The sequence below is a fragment of the Canis lupus genome, chromosome 33, assembly GCF_011100685.1.
Source record: "Canis lupus familiaris isolate Mischka breed German Shepherd chromosome 33, alternate assembly UU_Cfam_GSD_1.0, whole genome shotgun sequence".
In the NCBI taxonomy this organism is placed as follows: Eukaryota; Metazoa; Chordata; class Mammalia; order Carnivora; family Canidae; genus Canis; species Canis lupus.
The window spans coordinates 23,479,359-23,505,578 of NC_049254.1; the positions used below are offsets into that span (position 1 = coordinate 23,479,359).

The 26,220-nt window shown below is 38.2% G+C and overlaps 1 protein-coding gene and 1 long non-coding RNA gene across 10 annotated transcripts in view; both read left to right on the forward strand.

Moving 5' to 3' along the window:
* Window positions 1–3,232, forward strand: part of LOC102155007 — a 45,806-nt gene extending 42,574 nt beyond the window's left edge. The window contains exons 5-6 of one of the 4 annotated variants that reach the window (XR_005383361.1): window positions 1,875–2,047; window positions 2,621–3,232. This is a non-coding gene — a long non-coding RNA (uncharacterized LOC102155007). The remainder of the gene's footprint in view (window positions 1–1,874; window positions 2,048–2,620) is intronic. The other 3 variants (XR_005383363.1, XR_005383360.1, XR_005383362.1) reach the window with 3 other exon arrangements.
* Window positions 3,233–7,835: 4,603 nt separating this feature from the next.
* Window positions 7,836–21,671, forward strand: TEX55 (testis expressed 55). Of its 6 annotated transcripts, none has more exons than XM_038582911.1 (4): window positions 7,836–9,059; window positions 9,634–9,780; window positions 11,078–11,140; window positions 21,538–21,671. In XM_038582911.1, the coding sequence occupies exons 1-4, from the start codon at window positions 7,908–7,910 to the stop codon at window positions 21,586–21,588; spliced, it is 1,413 nt and encodes a 470-aa protein (XP_038438839.1). In that variant the 5' UTR covers window positions 7,836–7,907; the 3' UTR covers window positions 21,589–21,671. The 6 variants fall into 6 exon arrangements, with proteins under 6 accessions (XP_038438839.1, XP_038438840.1, XP_038438837.1 ...); XM_038582912.1 differs by having other exon boundaries at window positions 11,081–11,140; XM_038582909.1 differs by lacking the exon at window positions 21,538–21,671 and adding an exon at window positions 21,169–21,526.
* The last annotated feature ends 4,549 nt before the right edge of the window (window positions 21,672–26,220 follow it).

The window sequence follows — 26,220 nt, forward strand, 5'->3', positions numbered from 1 at the left end:
TTTTTTAAAAAATAAAAACATGTAGAAAAAATCAAAACAGTAAATCATTACAAACGATATAAATATTTTAAAATTAATAAATATTTAAGTGAAAAAATAAGTTCTTTTACAGAACTGTAACAGATACTTATATTAAGTTCTTATAAAAAGAAATAAAGTTAAAAAATATTTTTAACCATTAACAGCACTTAAAAACGTAAATGTGCTGAGAAAGTTTGTAAACTTTCTTCCCATACTTTAGAAAATGTTTTAAAAGCAATAAACAGATTCCCTTCTTTAAAAAACTGTTACACCCACCACAATTAGCACAGTTGTCATTGTTTTTACTATAAAAATAGTTAACAAATCAACAATTTAAATTAAAACCATTTTTAATTTTAGCATTAAGAAAAATGGATTAATCTCCCTAAACACAGATAAAGCCAACTTGTTTTTCCTTAAGCTCTAATATTTAAAACTGAATAATTATTTCTTTCAGTTAGTTCATTTAATAGCATTATCTTGTTTTTATAATTATTCAGTTAGGACCGCCATAATATTAAATAAAAATCTTAAACTAGATTAGATTACACATTTGATTTCCTACATTCTGAAAATATTGTAAGTATAACCATCTCTTGGCTTAATTACCTCTAAAATTATCAAGGGCAGCAATCTATCAGAATTAGTCAATGTGCACACATCACTTAGAGTTCATGGCTTACATTCCATTCGTGTAATAGCTTTGTATGCAAGCTTACTATTTTCTATGTGCAAAGTCTAAAACTCAAAATAAATGTTTTTCAGGTAAGAAACTTCTTGTACTATTCTTTACATTACTAAGAGAGACAGGTATTTCTCAATATCTTATTTATTTTTCATTCTGAGGGGGAATAGCTTGTTGTGACCATAAAATTTAAAGATTTTAAAAACTGGTGTGTTGCAACACAATACTATTACAGAAATATATGTAGACTCCTAGCAATTAGAGGTATGCCTTCAGAGCTACAATCCAAATAGAAGTAGATTTGTTAATTCAACCTTCAGTCATTGAATTGACTGACTGTGGGGGGGAGAGCAAGAGATACTATTCCAGATACACAGCTTGAAGTTACAGAAATATAAAAATTTATATTTTTTATAAATATATAAAATTTTTTAATATATCTCCTGTGGTAGCCAGGAATCACATTTACCTATTTTCACCCCAATTACAACTCTTCCAATACTTTCAATTGGTTTTTCATTAAAGATACCAAATAAAATATAAAGCACCTTATTATGTCACTTCATTTAAAGTCAGACCTATTTTGCATATTTTAATAGAATTTAGTAAGAAAACTTACTAAATAAAACTTGTTATTTTTTCTAAAAATAATGACTTCTGTAGATTTTTTTTTAAGATTCCATTCATTTATTCATGAGAGACACACACAGGGAGAGGCAGAGACATAGGCAGAGGGAGAAGCAGGCTCCATGCAGGGAGCCTGATGTGGGACTCAATCCCACGTCTCCAGGATCACGGACTGAGGCGAAGGTAGACGCTCAACCGCTGAGCCACCCAGGCATCCCAACTTCTGTAGATCTGATTGATATATTGATTAGAAATATCAAGCATTAAAAAAAAAAGAAATATCAAGCATGTTGAATCACTGGAAGTCATTCTTTATGCACTGAGAACCAGAAAACATTCTATGCCTTCTCCTCCCACTAGAACTAAAAATTGTCTTGGCTCTAAAATGTACCAATAATAATGCAATTAAATACATCAATAATACAAAGAAAGAACTTTAGGGAGAGGCAAATACCAGTTTTGTCCTATTGAGAATGTTTCCCATTCAAAGGACATACCTTGCCAATATGTCCTAAACCCTTTTATTTTTTTTCTATCCCAGGAACACATGATTGAACGGTCATTTACTCCTAAAATACCATCATGCTCTCATTTGAAGCCTCCTTCACTGGGCTCTCAACGGGAAGATGGTTCTGATTCATCCTACCTTTGCTTCATTTTCAACCTCACGTGAAAGCCAACTTTTGCCCTGTGTTGTCACAATGACAAACTCAAGTAAGTAGATACAAGATACAAAAATTAGCATGACAATGATAAATAGTAAAATGTCGGGATGACCCATTATATTTGAGATTAAACCTTATGACTTATCACTGTCATATTTCGAAAGTATTTCTTTAGTCAAAATTAGAGAGTATAATAAAGACTGTTACTTTGCACCAGCATGTCATTGCAAGGTTTGGTTCAGGTTTCAGAATAATTCCATTATCAGGGGGTTGACTAAGCATCAGTGGTTTGTGGCTCTTAAGTTTATGACCTTGGCTCATAAATACAGCTTCCACATGGTCATTACCATTGGGGTTTTTCGCAGAGGTTTCAAAGGCATACTGTGTGTGTCAGCAAATTTTTGTGCCAAGTCTGAAGGTCCTTGAATGGCACTTCTCAAGTCACATTTCTTTCCAACGAGAATTGTGGTATGTCACTGGCTGGCGAATGTTGTTTGCATTCTTCTAGCCAAGACGGCAGGCTATAAGAACGAGCCACGTGGTCATATCATACACGAAGACAACAGCCTGTGCATTTCTGTAATAGTGCTGTACCATGCTCTAAGTCGCTCTTGTCCTGCAGTGTTCCATAACCGGATCTCGATGTACTCCCCATCAATCTTCCCACCGCCCCGCTGGAGAGAAGCTTGCCTCAAGAGCCGACTCCATCTCCGAGGCCCTTCCCGGACCTGCCCCAGCCTGGAAGGGCGTGGATGCTGCTGGGGGCTGCACGGGGGTGCGGAGGGTCAGCCCGCAGAGCGGCCGAGCAGAGCACCCTGGCCCTGCACCCAGGCTGGCCCCGACTCGCCACATCCAGCTAATATAGATGAACCTGAAAAAACACGTGCTAAGTAATTCAAAGCCCAGTCACCAAATACCATATTTATATGATTCTATTTATTTAAAATATCCACAAGAGGCAAATTCATGAAACAGCAGATTTGTGGTTTCAAGGGACTATGGGGGCGAGATAATGAGGAGTGACTGCTTAATGTGTATGAGGTTTTTTTGTTTTTGTTTTTGTTTTTTGTTTTTTTTTTGTTTTTAAAAAGGCACTGCAATATCTAGTTAACCTTTTACAAATAAGGTGAAGTTAGATTTCTATCACAAACCATCTACCAAAATAAAATACAGACGGGATGAGTGGTGTTATGGGTGTTATGCTATATGTTGGCAAATCGAACTCCAATAAAAAATATATATAAATAAAAAAGAAAGCTTAACGCTTTAGTGTTTAAAAAATACACACGTACATACAAACACATACATACAAGCATGCTATGTAAAGAAGTCCTACAGGGCACCTGGGTGGCTCAGCCAGTTAAAAGTCTGTCTTCATGATCCCAGGGTCCTGAGATCAAGTCCCACATCAGACTTCCTGATCAGTGGGAGTCTGCTTCTCCCTTTCCCTCTGCCCCTCCCCCTTGCTCACATCCTCTCTCTTGTTCTCTCTCTCGAATAAATAAAATCTAGAAAAAAAAAGTCCTACAAATCAGTAAGACAAACAATCTGATATAAAACTGGGCAAGGGACACCTGGGTGGCTCAGTAGTTGAGCGTCTGCCTTCAGCTCAGGGCGTGATCCCGGGATCCGGGATCGAGTCCCACATTGGGCTCCTTGCGGGGAGCCAGCTTCTCCCTCTGCCTTTGTCTCTACCTCTCTGTGTCTCTCATAAATAAATAAATACAATCTTAAAAAAAAAAAAAGATGTGACTAGGCACTTTGTAAAAAAGGATATCCAAATGCCAGTAAATATCTGTAAAAGGGCTCAACAGGATTAGTCATAAGGGTAATATAAATGAAACCTCCAATAAGAAGCAACAAACTAGAACAGCCAACAGTAAAAGGCAAAAATGCAAAGCAAACTGAACTCATTTATGCATTGCTAGTGAGAGTGTAAATCGGTACCACCATTTTGGGAAAGTATCTAGCAGTATTTACTAAAGCCAAATAGAAATCTATCTTATGACTTAGGAACCTACAGTCTAGTATATTCCAGAGAAATAAGCACTTATGTCCTCCAAAAGACACACACACAAGAAGTTCTTCATAGTTTCAAGCTATAAACAATGTCAATAACATCAGAATTGATCAACAGTTTATGGTATAATCATACAACGGAATAATGCTCAGCAACCATGAATAATATCTACTACTACATGTACGAATAAGGCTGAGTCTCATAACTATATAAGAGGCCAGAACAAGAGTTATACCGTATGATGTTCAAAAGCCAGAAAAACTAAGATAGTGAAAAACAGATCAGAACAGCACTTAACTTTGAGAAGGGTATTCACTGGGTAGGGGCATGGGGAAACCTGCTAGAGCACTGGGAACAGTCTATCTCTCGATCTGGGTGGTGTATGTGTGGATGGATACACCTAAAAATTCATCAAGCTTCACACTTAAGTTTTGAGCACTTAACTCTACTTAAAAAAAGGGGGGAGGATACACACATACTGAAAAGTACTAAAAGGAAATACAGGTAGGGTACATTTATGCAATCTGAAGAGATAAGGAAGGTCTTTGTAAACATGACCCAAAGATAAAAACTACAGGGGCACCTGGATGGCTCAGTCAGCTAAGCACCTGCCCTCAGCTCAGGACAGAGGCCCACATTGGGCTCCCTGCTTCCCCACTGCCTGTGCTGTCAAATAAACAAAATCTTTAAAAACACACACACACAGAAAAAAATGAATATAACTTCATAAAAATTAAAAAATAAAACTTCGGGATCCCTGGGTGGCGCAGTGGTTTGGCGCCTGCTTTCGGCCCAGGGTGCGGTCCTGGAGACCCGGGATCAAATCCTGCATCGGGCTCCTGGTGCATGGAGCCTGCTTCTCTCTCTCTTTGTGTGTGACCATAAAAAATTTAAAAAAAAAAATTAGTTTGAAAATAGCGCGTGGCTTGTTTCAAAACACATTTGTTAAAAAAATAAAATAAAAAAAATAAAACTTCTACACAGCAAATAAGCCAGGAAACTTTATTTGCAATTTATATAATAAAAAAATAAGATTTTTAATATATATTAAAGCTCTCACAAATCAGCAAGGAAAGGACAAAGGCATGACAAGGACATTTACCAAAAACAAACAGCCATTAAACATATAAAAAGAACACAAATTTTAAAAGATACTTTCACTTAGCCAGACAAAAATAAAAATATATTCAGAAATGGTGTTGGTATAGGGAAATAGCACTCTCATATAGGACCAGTGGAGCCATAGAATGGCTCAACTTTTCTGAAAGGCATTTTAAAATACAGTACTTTCCAAGGACCAGAATGAGCACACTTTCTTAGCTAAGCAATTCTACAACTAAAAATTCATCTTTAGGAGAAAAACATGACAAGCTTGTAAAATGTCTGTACGATGATGGTCAATGCAGCACTGTTAAAAGCAACAAAATAAATTCATATAATAGATTACATATGAATTTTAAAATAGCTACTCTTTATAAAGCACATATGAACTAATCATATATATTATCTCATTTGTCACAAGGACTCTGAAAGCTATTATACTATTCCCATTTTCATCTGAAGATGAGAAAATTGAGGTTCAGAGAAATAATGAGATTTGCCCAAGCCAGTGAGTGACAGGTACAGAATCAGAACAAATTTGGTCTAACTCCAAAAGCCAGTGTCCTTTAATTTAGATTACATTTATTGACAAAGAAGAAATTTATACCACGGTATTAAATGAAAAAATGCAGTTTACCGAACAAACGCAGTTTGATTCTCTTTTGTCAAATACACACATAACTATAGCTATTAGACATATAGATGTGAGTGGGGGAAATTCTAGGAGAATATACATTTAAATATTAATAAAGGTGTTTGGGCAATTTTATTTGATTTTTTTATGTTTGTTTTTCTTACTTTTCTACAGCCATGGAATTCAAATTCATAAATAGAAAAATTCTACAAAACTACTGCTCCTTTGAAATTGTAAACCATAGCCCATCAACCCTATTTTACTACAAAGGCAAAGTCTATTTGCTCTACACATTCTTAGATAAATAACTGAGGCAGATGCTTCATACGTTTATACTCAGCAAACGCATCTTGAGCACCTACTATGTTCTGGGAACTGTTACAGAACTGATTTTACTTCGGTGTACCTAGGTTCTCCTTTTGGCTCCTAAGTATGGCATCACTCTCTCCCTCTCCTCTCTTGATCACAGCTGTGGGGTTTTGTTTTGTTTTGTTTTGCTTTTTTAGCTATCTGTGTTTGGATCTTAAGTGTTACCTCTAATTATTGAATGCAATTAAAGGCGAATCCGGGGCAGCCCTGGTGGCTCAGTGGTTTAGCACCGTCTTCGGCCCAGGGCCTGATCCTGGAGACCCGGGATCGAGTCCCACCTTGGGCTCCCTGCATGGAGCCTGCTTCTCCCTCTGCCTGTGTCTCTGCCTCGCTCATGAATAAATAAATAAAATCTTAAAAAAAAAAAAAAAAAAAAAGGCGTATCTGGTATTCTATTACCAACGGTTGGCTTGCCTCAGAGACTCCAGGCTTTGAAGGGTCAGACAAATGTCTCATCAATCACCACCTCTGAACTGCCCTCCTCTTGAAAGGAAGGGGCATGCAGGCCTCAAGTGGGTTCCTAAAGCTTCTTTCAGAAAGGGGCGGTCACATCTCAAAAGCCAGACCACAGCGGCCACCATCAGGTTTCAAATTCCCCACGTGTTAGATATTCCTTTTCCCATCTTCCCCCACCTTTCTTATACTTTTTTTTTTTTTTCCTGGGACCCTAGGTCCTAACCCTAACCTTCCTCCATTCTGCTCTAAGTCCATTACATGGAGTGCTTGAAAGACTCATTCTCACCAGGATCTCCGACCTTCCCTGTAGACTTCCAGCCATGGATGCGTAATTCGGGTAAAACAGGGAGGGAGGAGAGAACAGAAAACAAAACAGACACACACACACCTTAGGGCTTGCACAGCCCCAAGTTCCCAAGAGCCAAGCCAGCTCTTCCCCCAAAGGGGAGCAATCAGCTGCTCACCTGTCCCTGGAGCCAGAGCGGGGTGGTCCCGCGGCAGTGGGCGCGCAGGGCTGCGAGGTGGTGAGCACGCGGCGGGGGAGCGCATCTCCCCAGCCCACACGCTGATGGCGAGGAAGGCGCCACCTGACCGCGGTCTCGCTGACAGGTGCGTTAGGAGGACTTAGCTCTTCCTGGGGCCCCTGAAAACACCATGGGCACTGCTGCTACAGGCAGGATTTTTTTAAATGGCTTCTTAAAAAAAAAAAAAAAAAAAGGAAAAGGGGGGGCAGCCCGGGTGACTCAGCGGTTAGCGCCGCCTTCGGCCCAGGGCGTGACCCTGGAGACCCGGGATCCAGTCCCGCGTTGGGCTCCTGCGCGGAGCCTGCTTCTCTCTCTGCCTCTCTTTCTGCGTCTCTCATGAATAAATAAAGTTAAAAAAAAAAAAAAGAAAAAGAAAAAGGAGAAAAAACCAGAACAATCCACAGGGCTGGCCCACCTGCTACATCGGGGGTGGGGGGAGAGCTAGCAGCGCTGCAGGCCCGAGGCGGGGACCTGATTGGCCGGCGGCCTCCGCCGCTAGCTCCCTGGGCGACCCCGTTTCACGCACCCGCGGGGAACCTCGACCCGCGGGGGGTCGGCTCTGCGGCACCGGGTCCCAGCGCGCGGGGCCTCGACGCACGCGGCCATCACCTTTCGCTCACCGGAAGCGCGCTCTTCCCGCGTGCGGGGCGCAAGCCGCCTCTGCGCACGCGCACCGGAAGAGCAGGCGCCCTGGGGGCGGAACAAAGCCCGTGGGCGCGACGTCACCTAGGAGACCAGCCCCGCCCCGCGACTTCCGGCCTCCTAGACCCGCCAGCGGGGGGGGCGGGGGTGCAGAGTGCGGATCATGGAAGAACCTCCCGCAGAATCCTTGGGTCCCGAGAGCACAGCCAAGTCCCCAGATGACAGCCGCACAGATGGCCAGCAAGACACCTGGCGGGACCAGGATGAAGAAGAGGTAGATGAGCAGACTGACCCCAGAACGGCTGAGCAGACTGCGCAGGGAATGTCTGGACAGACTGACCGCAGGGTGTCCGAACCCCCTGGGCGCCAGGCATCTGATCAGGGTGACCGAAGAGCGCACGGACAGATGCATGGCACCACGTCCAGCCAGACCGGCCCTGGGGGTGCTCAAGAGACTAACAGCCAGATGTTTCTTCCGCTGGAACAAAGAACTGATGGACAGATGGAACACAGACGGTCCAGCCAGGCCGAGGGACGAGCTTCCGGGCAGACCGACAGCAGGAGGTCCAGCCAGACTGAACGAAGAGCCTACAAGCAGATTAACCACGGACCATCTACCCAGACCAGCCAGAGAACTTCTGAGCAGGTCGTCGGCAGAAGCCCTGTTGCACCTGAGCAAGGAGCCCCCGAACAGGTTGGCCACAGAACGTCCAGCCAGGATGACCGAAGAACTTCTGAACAGATTGGCAGCAGATTGTCTGGACTGGTTGAGCGAAGAACTTCTGAAAAGACTGGTCATAGACCGTCTACCCAAGGTGACCCCAGAACGCTTATAAAGACCTACCCAGACGTGGATGAGGAAGCCCCTGAGCTAGTTGAAGAGCAAGCAGCTGAGCAAGCCCATAGCAGTGCTGAGCACCTTGCAGCTGACAAGGATGACGGCAATGACCAGGCTGACCCCTTAATGGATGGAGAGAATCACAAAGAAGACTACCTGGCTGACTATGGAGCACCCGGCCCGTATGATGACAAAATATTTAGACAACTGGGTTACAGTAAGGAATACAAAGAGCCTGAACCCAGAGTAGAACCCTGCAAATTTGAGACGGAAGAAATAGACCGAGACAATTCCTGGACTTCAGCTGAATCTGACACTGAAAGTGTAACCGGTCTGAAAGGATTGGATGCCTGTGATGCCAGATTCACCAATAATTTGCAAGCAAAAGACCAATTCTACTCCCAAGGATTCCCCTGTATCTCATCCAAGTTGGACTATATAAGTCGAGAAAAAACTGAAGCCGCAGAAACCAAGCCTGTAGGTTAAAGGGGCATTTGATGACCACCAGGGACACTGGAGGCCAAGCCAAGGGCCTGTTTGGTAGTATGGGGGCGGGGAGAAGGCACATGTTGGATCAAAGATGAGGAATAAACCAACACGTTATAGTTTAGTCAGGAAGTCAGGAGATTCAGGAAAGGCAGGAGAAGGGTGGGAGATGTGTTGCCCTCTCTGTTACAGGAAAGCCATTCAGGAGGGACGAATGAGCCAGGATTCAGGGTTCAAGTCCTGGTTCTGTTGCTTTCCTAAGTCATTTCCCCTCTCTGGGCTTCTAGCAAAGGAGAGGAATCTGGAGTCTTTTGGAGATCCCTGTGAAGAGAAAAGTATTTGAAGTAGATTAGAGATGCATAAGGTATCTCCCGGGACTCAAGGTGCATTACATTGCCAGGAGGATCAGTCAGATTTGTCATGATAGTGTGTCTTTCCTCCAACTCCTGGTGTTCAGGTCCCATCAACACCAGGTGCCACTGATAAGGGCAACAATTACGAACAAAACTTCCTGGGGCTTTTTATTAATTAAAAAGACTCTCTGGGGGGAATATTTCTATTTCAGGATGAGATTTCAGAATACCAAGGAGGAAGGAAATCTTTTGGATACAATCAAACTTACAGGAGGCAGTTCCCTCCTATTGTATATGAAGATCCCTATCAAGTTTCACTACGATACATGGAGAAGCACCACATTCTGCAGATATTCCAGGTAAACCTCTCAACCTCATTCTTTAAGAGTGAGTTTTACAGTAATTACAATGTTAAAAAAACCAACTTGGACCTGGCTTTTAGAGGTACAAGAATGGGCCTTTGTTATAAAAGCGTTATAATCTCATTGAGAAGTCAGTAAGTGCACTGAGAGATATTAACCAAAAGTAGCAAATGATAAACACCAAAGAAAGGGGGCGGGGCTTGGGGGTACTCAGTCGGTTTAGGGTCTGCCTTCAGCTCAGGTCATGATCTCAGGATCCAGCCCTGTGTAGGGCCGCCTGCACAGTGGAGAGCCTGCTTCTCCCTCTCCCTCTGTTCCTCTCCCCACTCATGCGTTCAATCTCTCTCTCTCTTTCAAATAAATAAATAAAATTTAAAAAGCAAACACCAAGAAATGCTACTTAGTGTGATATGAAGCCCTTCAGAGGGATTAGGGATCAGACAGGATAACTGATAGGGAAAAACTTGGCCAAGGGTTAAAGCTTGAGCCAGACTGGGAGGGAAGGACAAAATATTGTCAATTGAAAAGGAGAGGAAAAAAAGTTTTTTCAGGCAGCAATATAATACTTTCAAAAGATGACCACTCTGACCACCTAAAAGCCTGTATTCTTTAGGGAGAAAAAGAAGTAGTTAAAAGTTGCTTTTAATTCTTGAAATTACAAATATTATTGACCACAGGATATGGGGCTGGAACCTCCTTGAAAGTATGCTATTTCCGTGCTCAATATAGAATTATAAGAAGTGATTACATTTATGACCTCTTTGTTGTTTGGTGGGTTTTGTTTGCCTGACATGTTTATTTTTATGTTAATATTACCCAGCAATGCATGTGTATGTACAAGTAGTAACTTTGTGGTTAGAAAGGTGTAAAATGAGAATGGCCCACCTCAAAACATTTAAACTGGAAAAAAAAAAAAACACATTTAAACTAGAAAAGTTAAAGTTTAAAGAAGTAGAGTATTGAGGTGAGAGCACAGATTATGCAACCTGTTAACCCAGAGCTCCAGCCTAACTTTGCCAATTCTCATCTTTGTGATTTGAAGACAGTTAATTAACTTCAGTGAATCTCGTGTTCCTCATATAAAACAGAGATGAATGATTTTATTCATTAACCCTGCTCTATATCTTTTGCCTAATCTTATCAATAGTAAGAAAGCAATTTGTCACTTTGTAGAGGTCCATGAATTTCTTTAAAAGGCTGCGGTGCTAGGTTAGTGCAAGAGATGACTTCAGCTAGAACTGACCATATAACTTTAGTTCAGAACCATAATGTGATGCCTTATGCTCTCTCTCAGCAGATCACTGAAAACTTAGTCTTTGAAAAGCCAGAAGACCCCCTCAGTTTTATGCTGGGCCAGGTATGTCATAGGAGAAAGAGAACAAGTTTTAATTCTGTTTATTATAAAATACAGCACATGTACATGCATACAAAACAAAACAAGTACAACTCCATGGGTTATCACGAAGTGAGCATTTTTAAAGTGTTGAATGCTAATGTCTTTTTAGCATTAGCCATACTGATGGATGACTGGTAATCTCTGCAGCTTCAATCTGCTTTTACTAAGGCAGCTGCATACCTTCTCATTTGTGTAGTGGCCATTGGGAAATACTTATTTTTCTATGGGATTTTTTGTCCTTTTCTTACTCATTTGTCATGATTTTACACATGTTCTAGAAGGTTATGAGCCCTTTGTTGTGTTGCTTGCAGGTTTCTTCTGCTCTCTGCCTTCCCTTTTTATCTCTTAGAAGTGTCTTTTGATGAACAGAAATTATTATTTCTGATACAGTAACATTTAATAACCTTTTAAATTTATGATTAGTACTTCTGGTGTCCTCTGTCCTCTTTTAGAAGTCTCATTAGTCTAAACTCCTGACCATAACCCCTTATATTATCTCATAGAAGTTTGTGGATTTTTCTTTTTTTCTTTTTTTTTTTTTTTTTTTGGTGGGGACGGGGTTGGAGGTGGGGGGCAGAGTTAAACTTAGTTTATTTTGCCTTTGGCATTACTGTCCAGTCACTTCGGAATTGATTTTGTGTAGGGTGGGATATGGGATCAAGTTTCATTTCTTTTCCTAAGCAGACATCCAATTAACAAGCACCTTTTATTGAAAAGACCATACCTCCCACCTTGCTTTTTTTTGTTGTTGTTAATCTTTTTTAAATTTTAAATCAGTTAGTCAATATATATATAGTACATACTTAGTTTCAGATATAGTGTTCAATAATTTATCCATTGCATATAACATCCAGTGCTTGTCACATCATGCTTGTCACATCACGTCCCCTCCTTAATGCCCATCACCCAATTACCCCATCCCCCATCTACCTCCCCTCTAGCAACCCTCAGCTTGTTTCCTAGAGTTGAGTGTCTCATGGTTTTTCTCCCACACTGCTTTTTATTTGATTCTGATGGAATATTTGTCTATCCTTGCTCCATATGAGACTGTCTTATGTTAGTATACCTTAAAATAAACCTTAATATCAATCAGAACAAGTCCTCACATCTTATTTTTCTTTTAAAATATCTTGCTTATTCTAAGGCCTGTGCATTACCGTATCAATATAGAGTTATTTGTCAAGTCACAGACCTATATACACACAATCAGAAGCGCACCCTGGTGGGATTTTTATTAGGATAGCACTGAATCTGTAGATCAATTTGGGAAGAAAGGATGGCTTGAAACAATGAGTATTTCCAATCCTTTATCCTCTGCATTTATTTAGGTCTTTAATTTCTCTCAGTACAGTCATCATTTGCACAAAGGTTTTACATATTTCTGATACACTTATTCATGGGTATTTTATAATTGTGATGCTATTGTAAATAGAAGTTTTTAAAATTTCAGGTTCTAATTCCTGGCATATAGAAATAAATCTAATTTTTTTGTTGTTGTTGATCTTATATCCGGCAACCTTACTAAATTCAACTTATTAATCCTAAACATGTATTTGTAAATTGGGTTTTTGGGTGTTTCTACATATACAATCTATCATTTGCAAATAGTGACAGTTTTATTTGAGCTTTCCAGTCCTTACCCTGTTTTCACCCTTGTCTTATTGCATTTATTATGCATCTTCTGTGTGCCTCTTCAGATCCACCTTTTTCTCTTTTCTGCCCTACAAAGTAGCTAATCCATATGGACTAGATCAACAGGCTCTCATTCCTTCTGACTCCTGGTTGGGTTAAGCCAATGGGAAACCCTGGAGGAAGATTAGAAAGAGGAAAGAGAGTGAGATCCGGTTTACTTCCCTGGCTCTTTCCCTTTGATGGGTCTAGAGTTGTCTGTGAGCACTGTTCCTCTCAAGATGTCTTTTTGCTTAACTCTTTGTTTCTGAATTCCAGTAATGTCCCCCCCGTCTTGACCTTCATGATTTAGAAGTTAGCTCCACTTTTGCTGGCTTTGGATTATTGCATTATCTTCTGTGAGTCTCTTATGCCCAATTCTTTTAAATAAACCCTTTCTGAATGAACTTTCATTGAATTCTTCTATTTTGAATGTGCCATTTATTTCCTGTTGGGATATTGACTGATAATAGTACACTAATTAGGGATCTCCAATAGCATTAATGTAAGAATTAATAGCTACAGTGGTTCACTTTGCTTGCTCTTGATCTTAAAAAAATTTTTTTTCCCTATTTAACCATTAAGTATGATGTTTGTACTATTCTATAGATACTATTAATCATATTAAGGAAGTTCTCATCTAGTCTTTTCTGACGTCATTTCATCATGTATCATTAACTTTATCAACTTATTTTTCTATATCTATTGAGATGATTGCATGATTTTTCTCCCTTATTCTGGTAATGTAGTTAAATATGTCTATTTCCATTTACAAAACTTTTTGAGCATACATACAGAAAATTACACAGATCAAAACTGTACAACTTGACTAATTAGCACTAATTGAATAGACCCATGAAACTACCCATCAGGCAAGAGATAGAACGTTACCAGCTCCTCAGAATCCCACATGGTGCCTGTTTCCAATCACTACCCTTCTCTTCCACAAAATAACTGCCATTCTGACTTCTGGATTAGTTTGGCTTTTTTAGATTTTTATATAAATAAACTCAATATTATGTATTATTTGGGGGCTGGCTTGCTTAGATCAACAGTATGTTTATGAGATTCATTCATTTTGTGCATATTCATTCCTTTTCATTTCTGTATTCTCTACTCTGAGTTAGACTTTTGGTTGTTATGAACAATGCTGAAATGAACATTTGTGTCCTTACCTCTTGGTGCATATGTACATGCGATTCTATGGGGTTCATACCTAGAAATGGAATTGCTAAGTCAGAGAGTATTTACATAAGTTCAGCTTTAAAAGATTGCTGTCCGAAAGTTTGTCAAAGTATTTTTGATCAGGGACACCTGGGTGGCTCAGCAGTTAAAATGCCTGCCTTCAGCCCAGGGCGTGATCCTGGAGTCCCAGGATGGAGCCTGCTTCTCCCTCTGCCTGTGTCTCTGCCTCTCTCTCTCTCTCTCTCTGCTCTCTCATGAATAAATAAATAAAATCTTTTAAAAAAAAGTATTTTTGATCAATTCAACTCTCATTTACAGTAGCATTGTTCTAGTTTTCTTTATGTTTCTTGTGCTGTGGTGCTTTGAACTTCTAAGAACTGTGGGCTCATGGTTTTCATCCTATTTGGACATTTGTCAGCCACTATTCCTTCAAAGATGTTTCTGTCCCAGCCTCCTCCTCTAAGAACTCCAAATACACGTATAATGGGCCACTTGAAATTGTCTCACAGCTCACTTGATTCTCTGTATTAAAATATTTTTCCTCTCTTTATCTCATTTTGGATACTTTCTATCACTGTGTCTTCAACTTTAGTAATCTTGCCTTCTACAATGTCTAAAGTGGCATTAATAATGAAGTGTCTGTATATTTCTCACTGCATATATTATAATTCTGTAGTTACACCCCTAGGAGTTTAGTTTGTGTCTTTTCAGAGTGATGATATCTCTTCTTTACTTTTTGCACATAGAGAATATAGTTATAATAACAGTTTTAATTTTCCTGCCTCTTTATATGCCTGGTAATTTTTTTATTGAGATATAATTTACACATAACATTGTATTAGTTGTAGGTATATGCCTGACAATTTTTAATTCATATAAGATATTATGAATTTTGCTTTGGTGGGTGCTGGATTTTTTTTTTTTTTTTTGTAAAATATTCTTGGACTTTATTTTGGGGCCCAGCTAATTTACTTGGAAACAGCTTGATCTTTTCAGATCTTACTTTTAAGATTTTTTTAGAGGAACAGAAGAGTTTTCAGTCTAGGGCTAATTATTTCCTACTCCTGAGGCAAGACTCTTTGAGTATTCAACCCATGAATCATGAGGTTTTCCAGTTTGACTGGTGGTAATAGGCACTATTCCTCGCTTGGTTCTTTCCATGGCCTCTGGTAGTTTTCTTACACACATGCACTGGTCTATGCAGGGGATACCTTACTTGACAGGGACCTTCTGCAGATCTCCAGAGCACTTTCTGTGCCATTCTCCCATCTCTGGTTTGTAAACTATAACTGTCTTGGTTTCCCCAGGATCTCAGCTCCGTCTTCTTAACTCAAAGGTCTGCAGAGTTCCTTTTGGGTTCTCTTTTCCTGTGCTAAGGCCAGGAAATTTTCTGAAAACAGTAAGATAATATGTGCATTTATGATTATTGTGTCTTTCTGATTAATTGACTCTTCTATCATTATGAATGACCATCTTTCTCTTTGGTAATATTCTTTACCTTGATGTCTATTTTCTCTGATATTTATATAGCCAGTCCGACCTTCATATCTTACAGTTTACTTGGTATATATTTTTTCAACTACTTTTCTTCAACCCATCTATGCTTTATATTTAAATTGTGCCTCTTGTAGATACCACAGAATTGGGTCTTTCTTATCCTTTCTGATAAGCTCTGCTTTTTAAGTGAACCATTTAGAACAAGAGTAGGCAAATTATGGACCACCTGATTTTAAATGGCCCACAAGGTTAGAAAAATTTTGCCCTTTTAAAATGGTTGAAGGGGACAGAGGAAGAGAATGAGAAGGAGGAAGAGAAAGGAGAGGAAGAAGGAGAAGAAAAGTACAAGAAGAGGGGAAGGAGGAGGAAGATTCAGCAGCAGGAGCAGCAGATAGTTTGTGTCCTGCAATGCCTCAAATATACTATTCAGCTCTTTTCAGAAAAAGTCTGCCAACCCCTGGTTTAGGTCTTTAGTATTTAACCTAAATATCAATATGGTTGAATTTAGAGCTCTCATTTTATTATTTGTTTTCCTTTTTCTCTTTTATTCTTCCATTCCACTTTTATTGCCTTCTCTTGGATTATTTGAATAATTTTACTATCCTTCTTTAATTTGTGTATTGGCTGTTGGCTATACCTCTTATTTTTTAGTGCTTGCTCTGGGGATTGCAATATATACCCCTAACCTTTCACAGTATAAAATTGATACTGTGTCACTACACATGAAAAGGAAGCTTTATAATCATATAGAGTCCTCTAGTCCCATCTATTCTTTTATGTTAAATTTGTCTATCACTTTCCTACATAAGTGAAAACCCTCACAAGACAATAATTTTGGCTTTATTTTTATTTTTTAAATATTTCATTTATTCACAAGAGACACAGAGGGAGGCAGAGACATAGGTAGAGGGAGAAGCAGGCTCCCTGCAGAGACCTGGGTCACAGGATCCCAGGACCCCAGGGTCACAACCTGAGCCAAAAGCAGATGCTCAACCACTGAGCCACCAGGCATCCCATAATTTTGGCTTTATTTTTTTTATAATAAATTTATAATTTTGGCTTTAAATAATCATATGTGTTCTAAGGAACTCAAGAGAAAAAAAGTAATCTTTGCATTTATCCAGATAATTTCTATTTCTAATATTCTTCTTTCATTTGTGAATTTCCATGTTTCTCTCTGAAATTATTTCCTTTCAACTTGAAAATTTTCTTCCAGCATTTTTTGTACTGCAGCACTACTGGTAAAGAATACTCTTATCGTTTTCTTTTACCTGGTAATCTATGACTTATTCTTTCTTGTAGAACATTTTTGCTGGATATAGAATTCTGACTTGTCCAGCTCTTAAAAATGTGGTTTCACTACTTCCTGGCCTTTATACTTTTGGATGAGAAACCCACAGTCATCCAAGTTGTTGTTACCTATATGTAATGTGCCATTTTTCTCTAATTGCCTTCATAATCTCATTTTCTTTAGTTTCCAGAGGTTTTACCGTGATGTTCATTGGAATTTATGATGGGGGGGGGGGGTAGCTGAACTGCTTAAATCTTATAAATTTAGATCTTTTACCAAATTTTGGAAGTTGTCTGCCACAGTTTCTCCAGACATTTTCCTGTCCTGTTCTCTCTCTCTCTCCCTCTTTTCAATACTCAAATTAACCTTATGATAGACCTTTTGATATTATCCCACAGATTCTCCAAAGTTCTCTTCATTTCTTTCAAGTTTTCTTGTTCTCCAGGTCAAAGAACTTCTTGGCTCTATTTTCAAGTTCAATGACTCTTTCTTCTGTCATCTATATTCCCTATTAAGCCCATCCAGTGAATTTTTTATTTTTCAGTCCTAAAATTTCTGTTTGGTCCTTTTCTTTATTTGCTATTTATCTTCTGGTATATTTTATATTTTCTTTGATTTCCAGTATATTTTCCTTTACTTCATTGAATGCAGCTATAGTAACAGCCTTAAAATGCTTATCTAATAATATCAACATTGGATCATCTTGGAGTTGGCATCTGTTCACTGTCTCTTCCATTTATTTTTAAAGTTTTATTGTGGTAAGAACATTTAACATTAAATCTGTTCTCTTAACAAGTTATTAAGTGAACCATACATTATATTGAATATAGGTACAATGTTGTATAGTAGATCTCTAGAGTTTATTGATCTTCCTTAACTGAGACTTTATGTCCATTAATTAGCAACTCCCGTTTCCCCCTTTTCCTAACCCCTGGCAACCACCACTCTTTGATTTTATGAATCTGTACTTTAAATACTTCATGTAAGTAGTATGCAGTATTTGTCTTTCTGTGACTGGGTTATTTTACTTAGCATAATGTCTTTATTCATCCATATTGTCACATATTGCAGAACTTTGTTGTTTTTTGAAACTGAATAGTATTTCATTATGTGGATATACCACATTGTCTTTATCCATTTATCTGTTGATTGACATTTTGTTTCCACATCTTGACTACTATGAATCATGCTGCAGTGAACATATCTCTTCAAGATCCTGATTTCAATTCTTTTGAATAAATAGAGCAACCCAGAAGTGGAATTTAACAATGATACAACCCATTGTTAACCATGAATGAGTTAATTAGGGTTGAAAAACTTTATTCTGCAATTATTAGAATTATTAGAATTTCTGGTTCTATTTTTAATTTGTTGAGGATTCTCCATATTTTTTTCCATAGTGGCTACATTCTTTTTGCATTCCCACCAACAGTGTGCAAAAGTTCAAATTTCTCCACATCCTTACCTACATTTATTGTCTTTGTTGTTTTAGTAATAGTTATCCCAGCTGGTGTTGGATGATGTCTTGTTGTGGTTTTTGATTTGCATTTCCCTGATGATTAGTGACATTGAATATTTTTTCTTTCTTTTTTTTTTTTTTTTAAAGATTTTATTTATTTATTCATGATAGTCACAGAGAGAGAGAGAGGCAGAGAGACACAGGCAGAGGGAGAAGCAGGCTCCATGCACTGGGAGCCCGATGTGGGATTCGATCCCGGGTCTCCAGGATCGCGCCCTGGGCCAAAGGCAGGCGCCAAACCGCTGCGCCACCCAGGGATCCCATATTTTTTCATATACATATACTGTTGGTCATTTGTATGCCTGCTTTGAAGAATGTGTATTCAAGTCCTTTTTTAAGTTAGTCCATTTTTAAATTAGGTTGTTTTTTTTGTTTTTTGTTTTTTTTTACTTTTGAGTTGTCAGTGTTACAAAACATATTTTGGAATTAATCCTCTATCAAATATATGGTTTGCAAATATTCTCTCCCATTTTGTAAGTTTCCTGTTCACTGTGTTGTTTCTTTTGCTGTGTGGAAGACTTTTAGTTTGGGGTAGTCTCATTTTTCTTGTTGCATATGTTTTGTGTGTCACATCCATGAAATAATTGCCAAGACCAATGTCATGAAGCTTTCCCTCTACATTATTTTCTAGGAATTTTACAGTTTTAAGTCTTATGTTTAAGTCTTTATTCCATTTTGATTATTTTTATTAAGGATCCAGTTTCATTCTTTTGTATGTAAAAAGTTTTCCCAGCACCATTTGTTGAAAAGAGTTTCCTTTCCTTCTGTGTAGCTTTGGCATCCTGTTGAAGATCAGTTGACTGTGTATGTATGGATTTATTTCTGGGCTCTATATTCTGTTCTATATATCTGTCTTTATTCTGGTACCATATCGTTTTTATTACCGTGCCTTGGTAATGTATTTTGGAATAAAGAAGTGTGATGCCTCCGTCTCTGTTCTTTCTCCAGCTTGATTTGGCTATTCAAGGTCTTTTGTGGTTCTATAAGAATTTTAGAATTCTTTTTCCTATTTCAACATTCATTAGAGAAATAATGACAGAAGTCAATCTACACAACATACCATTCACAATATTCAGACTATGGTCTAAAATATTTCTCTTACAAAAAAACTAGAAAATGCAATTCATTTTAAGTGGAAACGATGATTTTACTTCTTCCTTTTTGATTTAGATGCCTTTTATTTCTTTTCCTTGCCTCATTGCTCTGGCTAGGACTTCCAGTACTATGTTCAAATGGCAAGAGGGGGTCTGTTTTCTTGTCCCTGAACTTAGAGGAATAGCTTTCAGGTTTTCACCACTGAGTATGATGTTAGCTGTGAGCTTTTCATAGATGGCCTTTATTATGTTGAGGTGACTTCCTTCTATTTCTTACTGTTTTGAGAATTTTTAATCATGAGAGGGTGTTAAATTTTGTCAAATGCTTTTTCTGGATCTATTAAGACAATCATGTGATTTTTATGCTTCATTTTATGAAGGTGGTAAATCACATCAATTGATTTTTGTTCATAGTGTATAGGTGTTATTTGCAGAATTCATTTTGTAAGTGCTTCTTCTTGCATATAGAAGCAGCTCTTACTTTTTTGTATAAAACATATGCATTTAAGGTTTTATCACATAAGTTTAAGTATTTGGTACTTCCACTTCTTTAGTTCAAAATAGTTTCCAATTTTTATTATGTTTCTTCTTCAACTCAAGGGCTTAGGGATATTATTTATATAAACTATCAAATACTGGATTTTCTAATTGCCTTTTGGTTAATGATTTCTAAGTCAATTGCACTTTACTCATAAAACAAGATTTAAAATTTTTGAAATGTGTTGATTTGCTTTATAATATAACATATTGTTAACCGTGAATGAGTTAATTAGGGTTGAAAAACTTTATTCTGCAATTATTAGAAAGTGTTCTGAATATGTCCATTAGATCAAGTTTGCTAAATACGTTGTTCAAGTCTGCTGATATGATTGTGAGATTGCCTATCTCCTTTAGTTCTGTTAATGTATGCTGTGTATATGTAGTAAAGGTTATATTATTAGGTATGTGTGAATTAGAATTATTATAACTTTCTGGTTACTTGACCTTGTTATCATTAAGGGATATATCGTGAACTCTGACAACTCTGTTCAGTTATTGTTATAGCTGTATCAGATTTATTTTAGTCAATTTTTAAATGATATGATATCCTTTTAACTTTACTTTGTCTTTAAGTTTAGATGTCTTTCTTATAAATAGCATATAAGTTTTTATCATTATTCAAACCTGACAAGATTTTAATTTTAGCCCATTTATATTTGATGTTATTAAAGATATAATTGGGTTTACATCTATTGTCCAAGCATATGCTATTTGTTCTACTTCTTCCATTTCTTTTCCTCTACTTTTTGCCTTCTTTTATGACTCCATTTTTCTATTAGTTTAGAAGTTATACATTCTGAAATTTTTTTGTTGGTTTCCCATTAGGGTGAGTTCAAAAATTGATAGACTATATTTTTAGAGTAGTTTTTAGGTTTGCAGAAGAATTAAACAGAAAGTACCTTGAGTTCCCATTTATTCCCTCTCCTTTCCCCATTGTCCACCCCTAGAATCCCCTATGATTGACACCTTGAGTTGGCATGGTACATTTCTTACAGTGATGAGCTAATACTGATATATTATTAGTATTAACTAAAGTCCATGGTTTACATTAGGATTCTCTCTTTGTGTTGTAAATTCTATAGGTTTTGGCAAATATATATGAAATGTATCTATAATTACAGTATCATACAGAATAGAGTCACTGCTCTAATAATTCCTTTTAATATTTTTTAATGGGGACACCTGGCTGACGCAGTTGGTTAAGCATCTGACTCTTGGTGTTGGCTCAGGTCGTGATCTCAGGGTTACGAGATTGAGTCCCTGCATGGGGCTCTGCACTCAGCTTGGACTCTGCTTGACACTTTATCTCCTGCCCCTCCACCCTGCTCTCTCTACCTCTCTCTGTCTCAAATAAATAAGCAAATCTTTTAAAAATATGTTTTAAATGGTTCCCCTGAAATTACAACAGGTATCTTTGACTTATCAAAGTCTAAATTATTTGTACTAGGTCAGTACAAGGACTTTTATATTTTAAATTTCTGTATATTTTAACTTCACAAGATATGGAAATTCCAAGTTGACCAAAATTGCAAGTGGAAAAAAAATTCTTTTTCATTCTCCTCAGGTACAGGCAATGATAGAAAACAGAGACAAAAGTGAAACCTACAGAGAGTGAATTTCTCCTCAACATTGTTTACAACTCTCAGTATCAACACTATGTTCTGTCTCTTACTGTGAAAAATGATTTTTGAATGGTCATTGGTAGTGACTTTGCCTAAATGTGTTCTTAACTTTTCAGTAAAATTCTATAGGAGATCTACTTCAAAAATTCACATAGTAGTTATGGACACCTCTGACTAATCATACAAAATATATACATGTTATACTTACCCATGTATTGGTATTTCGTACTCATTCCTCCAAAGCACTGCACAATAACTGGTTCTCAGATCCCAAGGAGGATCAAGAAATTAATATGAGCAATTTATACATAGCTCTTATAAAGCATACAACGCTATCATGTCTCCAAGCTATTTATAAAATTTTCAATCAAATATGTGGAAAATAATTTTAACAGCCTTTTTTTACCTCTCTCTCAATGGAAAGTGGTTGTTGTAATCTCTTTTTTCTCATCTCTTAATACCTCCGATATATTTTTACTATTTTCCTCTTTGACCCTGCCTGTTATATTTTGCCCTTAGTAGATGGGATTTAATCTAATCCTCAGAACAGCTCTCCTCTGATTTTTAACCTACAACAGAATTCAAACATGTTATATTACTATGTACACACCTGTGGGAGAGGAGAATCACATTTCCTCATTACCTTTATCCCCTGAAGAGTATCCACATTGTATGGAAGGTGTAACCAGTGTAACTGGTATTTAAAAGTAAAAAGCCTTAACATGATCTGTCTGATATGAGAGTATCTGCCCAGCAATCATAACTGAGATGATCATCTAATACTATTTTTGTAAGCTGAACCTGTTGTTTAATATTTGTTTGAACATTAAAGCAGATTTGATTCTTTATACTGGTGTCTCGGTGTGATTATGTGGTTGCATTACAATGAATTAAGTTTCTGTTTGAACTGTCAAGCACAAATCCAATTTTTTTATACCTGAATTTCATTTCTAATAATTATACCAAAAAAATCTGCCTGCTGATAGATAACTTCAGAGCTCAGTTGTCCACAAAATGTGCATGGGCTCAAACTCACTAAATGTCATCCACTCAGATAAGCAGCTTGTCTGTTGATTGTGGGCTAGCAAAACCAGGTGAAAGCTAAAGAACTTACAAGAAAAGTTGATGACGTGACTAAGGTTATAATTAATCAGTCAGTTGAACAAAACAACCCATAAGTTATTAGTGTTCAAAAACTTGGATGTTATCAGTAACGTCTGAAATTAAGTATTAAATTTAGTTCACTGGCTTCCAGCCCTAACACCAGACAGCTGTAACATACTTCTCAAAGCAGGACACTTCAGGCCAGCCCACTCCAGTCATTTCAGCCCTTCTCATTGGCTTTCTGTGATACATTTCACAACTGTCATTTTGAACTTTTGCAGTGAGGCAGTGGACCAAAGGGGATGAGCTTGGTATGGCCCCATAATCCTGTATGAACACACAGGACTGAAAGAAGAAGGAATAACACAGTAGATCAGGTCTCACTTTCTGTTACTCGGGCTCTCTGCTAAAAGAGCTGTCTAGTGGAGAAGATCAGTCAGCTAAAAATATATTCACTTCTTAGTCCTTAAGTGGTAAGAAGTAATCCCAGGTCCGGAGTAAACACTAACGGTGAGAATCTAAGGTGGAATGAGCTGTCAGCTAGGAAGGAAAGTGGAGTCTCAGGGAAGGCCTTTTCGGAGTAGGGCTGAGAGAGGACACAGATGGCCACGTGGAAGAAAAATGTCAGAACAACCAGAGATCAAAAGATAGGATCCCCTTTGAAGGAATCCTCCAAGGATTCTTCTGAAGAAGGAGATATTCCTATACATATGAGGTGTGAGAGGACCTGGGTGGCTCAGTCGGTTAAGTGTCTGCCTTTGGCTTAGGTCATGATCCTGGGGTTCTGGGATGGAGCCCCACATTGGGACTTAGGGAGCCTGCTTCTCCTTCTGCCTCTCTCTATCTCTCTCTCTCTCATGAATAAATAAATCTTTTTTTAAAAACAGAGAGATGGAGGTGTGAGTGTTCCAAGTGTTAAATGAGATAACATGTAAAAGCACTCAGAATAGTGCCTGTTACTGTTAGCTCTTACTATTTTAGTGCTATTATTATCAACAGCATTAATATTCTGTTTTACCTGAGCAATCCTAATGATCCTCCCTCACTACATTCCCCACCACGCCATATCACAGTAACAGAAAGTAAAGGAACTAGGCCATTTTCCCCTCCCCTCTTCCACTTAAAGAATAAATGTAACATCATTCATCATTAGGGAAATGGAAATCAAAACCAAGGTGAGCTACCACTTCACACCCACTAGAATGGCTGTAATCAAGAAGACGATAACAAGTGTTGACAAGGATGTGGAAAAAACTAGAACACTACACACTGTTGGTGGGAACATAAAATGGCGCAGCCACTTTGGAAAACAGCATGGCAATTCTTCAAAAAGTTAAATGTTGTCTTATATGACTCATCAGTTCCACATGTACGTATATACCCAAAACAACTGAAAATAAATGACCTGACAAAAACCCATACACACGTGTTCCCAACAGCATGCATAATAACCAAAAAGTGGAGACAGCGAAGATGCCCACCAAGTGATGAATGGATTTTTGAAATGTGATAATCGACAGATGAATGGATAAGCAAAATATCATAAATACATACAAAGGAATAGTATTCAGTCTTATAAAGGGAGGAAGTTCCATCACATGCTACAGTATAGGTCACCCCTGAGGGCATGATGCTAAGTGAAATAAGCCATTCACAATATGACAAATATTGTACAATTCCACTTATATAAGGTATCTAAAGCAGACAAGTTCATAGAAACAAAGTAAAATGATGGCTATCGGACTGGGGTAGGGAAAATAGGAAGTTGTTTAGCAGGCATCAAGTTTCTGTTTTGCAAGAGGAAAAGTTCCAGAGGCCTGCTGCACAACAGTGTGAATGTACTTAATACCACTGAACTGTAAGTTTAAAAATGGTTATGATCAGGGATCCCTGGGTGGCTCAGTGGTTTAGCGCCTGCCTTTGGCCCAGGGCGCGATCCTGGAGATCCAAGATCGAATCCCACGTCGGGCTCCCGGTGCATGGAGCCTGCTTCTCCCTCTGCCTGTCTCTGCCTCTCTCTCTCTCTCACTGTGTGCCTATCATAAGTAAATAAAAAAAAAAAAATTTAAAAAAAAACAAAAAAAAAACAAAAAAAATGGTTATGATCATTGATCTTATGTGATGTGCTTTTTATCACAATTTTTTTAAAAACTCAAAGTGAAGAAAATGTGATGTATGTATACAGTGGAATATCACTTCTAAAAAGGAATGAAGTGCTGATCCATGATTATGACATGGATGAACCTTGAAAACATTCTGGCAAGTGAAAGAAGCCAGATACAAAGGCCATACGTTATCCATGTTTGTATGTGAAATGTCAAGCATAGGCAAATCCATAGAGATAGGAAGTTGATTCGTGGATGTCAGAGGCAGAGGAGGGCGGGTAATGGGGAGTGAATGCAATGAACATGAGGTTTCTTTGGGGGGTGATGAAAATGTGCTGGAATTAGATAGTAGTGATCGTGCACGACTGTGTTCCAAAAACCATTGAATTATATGCTTCAAAAGGGTGAATCTTATGGTATATGAATTATATATCAATAAAGCTATTATTTAAAAAAGAATAAACATGGACATTAATATTTTTAAGTCCACCTTACAACAGAGGAGTGAAGGAGAAACTCAGAAACATTGGAAACAGGAATACCTGAGCTTTACAGGAGAATGATCCTATTTCTTCCATTTTTTTACAAATTCCCTTGTCTCTTCGGTCTCTTGCAAATGCTTTATTTTTTTCAATTAGCTTCCTATTATTTACCACATATGCACATGTGTGTGTCCTGCTTTATTGAGATCTAGTTGACATATAACATTGTGTAAGGTGTCCAATGTGATGATTATAGATATATGTGTCTACGGTGAAATGATCTCCACAATAAAGCCTCATATTATTTCTTGACTACTATTCTGTGTTACTCTCCTCCACTTACCTTCTTTCCCCCTTATGTAATCAATGTGAATATATATACATGAGGATATAAGTACAGTTGTGTTCATGTTTTTGTGCTCATATGTCTAGCTATATTTTTGTGCACAGAGGTATGGCCAACTGTGGAAAAACTAGAACACTACTACACAGATGCCAGGCATCTGTGTTTCTGTGCTTGAATCATCATGGCAGTTGTCTGGGAATAACATAAGGCTAAAACTCAGAGAAAATTGTGCTTTTTATGTGTGGCAAGCAATACTAGTGTGCCAGTGCCCTATTAGGCTCTCAAAAGGCTATTTTTTCCTCCGTAGCATTAGCAGAATTTGCAGTACACCGGCATCAGAGAAAGAAAGTAGTAGTGTGGCCTGTGGTTATGAACAGAGAGGATTCCTGTAGGCAGAGTTGTCTGCCTAATTCTGTGTTGTAATGTTGTTTTAAAAAAGAAAAAAGTGGTTTTTCTCAAACTCCATTAAACTAACAGGAAAAAAAAAACTAACAGGAAAGATTTACAAAAAGAAGTCAATCCATTTTGGGGCATCTAGGTGGCTCAGTGGTTGAGCGACTGCCTTTGGCTCAGGTCATGGTCCCGGGG

Bases quoted from the DNA above. Each gene is read 5' to 3' on its own strand.
- TEX55 (XM_038582909.1), top strand. From the start codon at position 7,908: ATGGAAGAACCTCCCGCAGAATCCTTGGGTCCCGAGAGCACAGCCAAG. The intron at 9,060-9,633 runs GTAGGTTAAAGG...TTTCTATTTCAG, and splicing joins AAGCCGCAGAAACCAAGCCT to GATGAGATTTCAGAATACCA. The intron at 11,141-21,168 runs GTATGTCATAGG...TGGCTGACGCAG, and splicing joins TCAGTTTTATGCTGGGCCAG to TTGGTTAAGCATCTGACTCT.